General features: G+C 36.2%; 1 protein-coding gene across 2 annotated transcripts in view; it reads right to left on the reverse strand.

The window, feature by feature from the left end:
• The window catches only part of LOC106472141 (choline transporter-like protein 2), a 68677-nt gene extending 67731 nt beyond the window's left edge, over positions 1–946 (reverse strand). For both annotated transcript variants that reach the window (XM_022401570.1, XM_022401563.1), the window contains exon 1: positions 819–946. In XM_022401570.1, the coding sequence (XP_022257278.1) occupies positions 819–903 (85 nt within the window). In that variant the 5' untranslated portion in view covers positions 904–946. The remainder of the gene's footprint in view (positions 1–818) is intronic.
• Between the last annotated feature and the right edge of the window lie 4702 nt (positions 947–5648).

Below are 5648 nucleotides of genomic sequence, written 5' to 3' on the forward strand. Positions count from 1 at the left end.
CCTTTTTTTGATTTACGGTATTTTATTTTGATGTTTTGTGTTTAGATCAATATGTACTAATTTTTAAAGTATCAAATTCAATTTTTGTTCAATAAAAACATTTCAAATGCGACTGTAGTTTTTTTTTCCCAAAACTTTGTCTTCAAAATAAGGGTGCGTTTTATATTCCGAAAAATACGGTAACGGTGTACTTGGGATTGCAAAAACAAGCTCTGAATATGCTACTGCCCGTTACAATCATCCAATAAACACATCGGTTTTGTTAAGATTCATACTAAGATTAAGTCCCGCTATTAACTTCCGTTATTCCCTTGATTTTTTAAACTTTCACCACACATGTATACATTGACTGGAGTTCATATGATCCTTCCGTATTTACTTAACAGTATATCCTATTACTGAACGGATAAAGCAAACGTCATTATCGGCATGAAATATGTACATACTATAGAGGGTTTGGTTCTTACACAGAGTTTAACAAAATCTAAATTTTCCTTATGAACAAAAGGTAAAAATCTGAAAATTATGATAAAACGAGCTTCAAAAAATATGCTACCCATTAATTATATGTTTTCAATAATCATTACGTTTTTATTTTGATATTTATTACTGGAGGAAAAAGAACCATACTTTATCCATCCATACATACATACACACACACACACATTTAACAGAGAAGACATAAAAGTTTACTAGACCAGTTGAAGTAAAAACATAAATAAATAACTTTTATTGTACACATGAATCATCACATAAACATCTGAATGTATATTTATAAATAACAAGAAACAACAATTCAGAATAAAAATATTTTTTACCGTAATCTTCTGTTTGCTCTGTATTCCTACTATCGGTCAGGGCCGTTTGGGAACTGAGCTCTCCTTCATTTTCTAAGTGATTCATTACCTTTTACCGATCAGTCCTGTTCTAATACACTAGAACTGGACGAAAGTAATAATCGGAGTAGCGGTATACTGTCAAGCCGTTAGCTGCGCTTATAGTTATACAATGTAAAATGTGTGCTACAAGATGAATTGATGTACGGGTGTTCTAGAGAAAACACCTGTTCACTTCTTTTACACTATACACGTCAAGACTAGAGCTATCATAAGAAATATACAGAATGCTGTTCCTCAGAAAGAAAAAAAAGGACAATTAACCGCAATTATTTATTTAAAAACAGTTTGTTTGTTTTTTACTCTAGTAGAATACAGTTTTTGAAAATATACATTGCCACCGATTTTTGAAGGAAGGTCCCCTTAAAATAATATTTAAGATCTGTTTGTTGTTAAGCGTAAAGCTACAGAATTTGTATTGTTATAAGTCCACAGACTTACCATTGAGCCACTGAGGGGAAGCAATTAAGCTTTATATTATTAATGAATTCATAGGCACAAAGTGTTCTGTGCGACATTTAAAGTGTTTATGTATTTTCCATACACTGCCGTTGCACATGTATGTCACTTCACTCACGTGCTAATCTACGACTCGGAGGAAGTAGCGCACACAGTTACCTATCACCACTACAACATTAGTCTAGCGGATCTAAAATGTAGAAGAGCACGTGTAGCGATTTTTAGACGTAGTATGTGAAAGGATGTTTAATGACACGTCGTAGATGGATTGAAAGAGACACAAAATGGTGTGTATACAAGCAAACAATGAAACTTTATTTACAAGTAATCAATGAAACAACGGCTGATCGTTTTAGTACTGGCAACAAACACTGTCGAAGTTAAACGAAACAAAATTAGTTGAAACTGAAAGAAAATATCCGTATAAACTACAGTTTACTAGAAACAAACCGTATTCTAAACTGAAGTCAGGCACTGTTAGTTATATAGAAATTAAAAACATGTTGGGTTGGCAACTTAACGTTTTAAGGAAAATAACACAGATAAAGACGAAACTTCGTAACACGTCACGACTCTTCGTAGTGTAAACGAGATCTGTGTACAAACGCTAAAAATGTTCGCACAGTCACATAATCTCTATCATTAAAATCCGAATGTAACTTTGCGTCATGTAAAAGTCGTAAAGCGATCTTACACTACGAGTGTTATCAATAACCCCCCCCCCCAAGAAACAACAAATAACCCCAACCTAATCATATAACAGGAAGTAAAACCTAACGCTGTATTAACGTATTGATTTAGCAAATTCCAAACAAGACCTTTACATGTTAAAACACCAATTTTGTTCACAAATTCAGTATGTATGATTGAGGAACGAGATATTTGGTATCTGCACGACACAGGTCCATAGCAAGAACATATGCGAAGATGGCACTAGTCCTTTGCGTCGTAAAACTCCAAAAAGATATTACGATTAAATATGGCTTTAAAGATATTACGATTAAATAAAAGAAAGCTTGCAAATATCGATTTTCCAAGCAGAAATTTTATTTTAAATATATTAGATAAATATCAATAGTACATATGAAATAGACTTGATATTACCATTTTAAAGCGTTCGCTATAAAGTGATTTGGAAGGTAAAACGAGTAATCACACACACCCTTTATCGCTATTATGTGTGTGAATGGGTGTTATTTCTTTACATTCACTAGGCTATCATTTGTACGTTACAGTTATCCACAGATAATCGTGAATAATTCTTATATAATCATCTTATAAGTTCTTGGAAAGCTAAATTTCACGTTAAAACCTTGTAGGTTAATTATCCTCACATTGTCACGACCTTATGCAACGCTGAGAAATATATTTTGGGATATTCCCTTTACAGCGTTTTGGTCATTAACTGTTCTGGCATAGAATAGGAAAACATAAGCGACAAGTACTGGAGAATTGGGATATTGAAACTGTTCTTCACTTGTGCCCGTGGATTTCAGCTGTTGTTTCATCATAGACAAATACATGTGACATTTTACGTAACTACATATAACAAGCTCAGATTAATACTAAATATTTGCCGACTTAGATAAATTCATTAAATTACTAAAGTTTTATATATGCTTTACTATTTGTACATTATTAAAACTAGTTAAAGAAAGTCTTACAAGTTCTCTACTCTTATCATAAAGTCTAGCTTATCGAGGATACTAGCTTAATGTTCGTCAGTTCTTTTGAATAATGAGAAGATTAATTATTAATATGTTTGTTTGTTTGAAGTTAAGCACAAAGTTCTGCCCATCACAGGTATCAAAACCCGGTCTCTTGCGTTGTAAGTCCGCAGACTTAGCGCTGTGCCACTGGGAAGCAATTCTTTTTATTAATAAAACAAATAAGTAATATACTATTAAAAATTCCTTACCTAAGTTACGATATGCTGTGATATAAATAATACTGATAAAAATTACACTTCATCAATTTAAACAAGCTTGCACTGTAACGGCTGTTTGTCAATTTGCTCTTGTAAATAGCGTCTCAATGATAAGTCGCTGGCTGACACGTGTTTAAAGCTTAGATTGCTTCTCCGTCATAATATTGTTGTGGGTCATGTTTTAGTATTTTAATTTATATTTTATACAGATGTTTTGTTTACCAAAGGAAGTTTAGCATCACATACTTATGAGTTATGACGTCTAGAAGTTTCCTGAATGTCTGAATCTCATCATACGTGTAAAATTTTCAGGTTTGGGGAAACTATTGTGATACCTAAAGACACGAGTTAGTTAATTAGTGAATTATGATTCAGTCAGTGGATTTATTAATTAGTTAGTGAATCTTGCCGTGTTATAATCGATTACTCGGTATTTTAGTCAGCCACTTTTGACTTGTCCTTCATGTACGCTCATTCCATCTACTGTTTTGTGGGTCATTTCTATCTAGAATATGATGATCTTCCCACAGAAGCTCAGTTCTCTGGTTGCACAAGCAAAACTGACTGCTAACTTCTGCAGTGCATCCATTCGCAGAATTTATATGCCAGAACCGAGGTTAGCAATAACTTCCTTTGCCATGTGGCTCACAATATCTAGATGTAGTCAGAGATATGCTTTTCCAATCACATATAGCTTGATAGCATTTGCAATAATGAATTCATTATTAATTGCAGAGTGTTGGCTTTACTCGGAGTGCCTGATACTTGACAAAACTGTCAGGGTCCTGGTTATACCCTTGTGAACCAGGAACTTTATCTCTCGCCTGTGCATCTTGATAAGGATGTACCAAAATTCACCCAGCCATGCCAGAGCCAGGCTGACCATCATACCCTACAGCACAAGCTGTCTACTGCTCCTCTTCAACTCAGGTTCCATTATTTTTCTGGAGTGGAAATAAAAGCAATAGTGCAGTTGGGTAAAACTGCCTCTTCCACCTATTTTGCTGCATGGCAAGGTTCTGCTACCTATACTCGAAATATGTACTTTGTTCCTCTCTTCCCAAGTGACATCCATTTGGGGAAATCTTCAGTACAAGCATCATGAGAGGACCAGGGTAGCCCTGCAAATTCATTGGGTACTAGGTGTTGCTGTGTTGCAATGTCAAGACGTGTTAGCAGCTTAGATTTCCTATATGAGACCCGAACTTGACCAACATCACTCACTTGTACAGAATAGTCTGGGCTATGGACAGACATGGCAGCTGCCTTTCCCCTTCTTCAAACTTATTCAAAGTAATCAGCGAAGGTGCGAATATCTCTTATTCTCAAGTATTGTGTATAAGATTGTTCAGTAGTCCCTCTACACACTTGTCCACGGGAATGTTTTCATGTTTTGCAGTGACTATTGGCAGGTCATCTGTGTATACACTCGCGCTCTCAGAGTTGCTCAATGAATATCTGAGTTTCCCCTAGATCAAAGTCTTGGTATAGCTCAATAGTAACCATATCCCAGTCCAGAAACTGTAACTTTCTCAGATGTTTGACAGCATCAATGGCTCGCAGGTTCAGACTCAAAGTACAGCATTGGCATCATCTGCTCCACAGTCCATCAGTTCCAAGCACTGACCAGCTTGAAATTGTGTGATGAAATGGTCCGAGTCCTCTTTCACCTTTTCCTTGAAAGTCAGAGGTGAGAACTACTTGCCTTTCCTCCAGATGCCTGTGATCTCAGCTTAAGCCTCTCAATCTTAGACATATGGTTTGTACCTGGCATAGCAGTACTTAATGCCATTGGCATGGCAAGGCAGGCTGGTACAGGAATCCATGCACTCAGATGAGTGCTAGACCCCTGCTCCTAAGACATGTAACATCGGGGTACCTGTGTTACATCACTAAATTGTTCACGGCAACTCTGGGCTCCTTCAATGCCCATGTTTACCCAGAGAGTAGGCCTCCCCATCTAGGAGAGGCTCAAAGCTGTACCACAGATCATCATCTTCACCAGTTTGACTTTGACATTTTGCTCAATTGCAAAACAGTTACTGTTGGTGAACATCATTCACCAGTGGCATCTCTAGTCTCTCCTGGTTGAATGGTGGTATTGACTAGAGCCAGAGTAGCTCACCTCTGTCTGGGGGTCCTATTAATACTTCCTCATTAGGTTTCAGACTCACCAAGTCACCTTCTACCATAATAATCCTCATTTGACTGCAACTCAATGGTGCTGAAGTTGAACTTCAGAGCAGAACTTCAATCGTTAACAAAAAGACTTCACTGCAGTAAACATACGTTTAATGAAAGCCAATAAAAGAGTAAACATAAAACGAACCACAAAATTACGTAAAACTAAAACTAAGAAATACTAG

The sequence above is a fragment of the Limulus polyphemus genome, unplaced genomic scaffold (assembly GCF_000517525.1).
Source record: "Limulus polyphemus unplaced genomic scaffold, Limulus_polyphemus-2.1.2 Scaffold118, whole genome shotgun sequence".
Taxonomy (NCBI): Eukaryota; Metazoa; Arthropoda; class Merostomata; order Xiphosura; family Limulidae; genus Limulus; species Limulus polyphemus.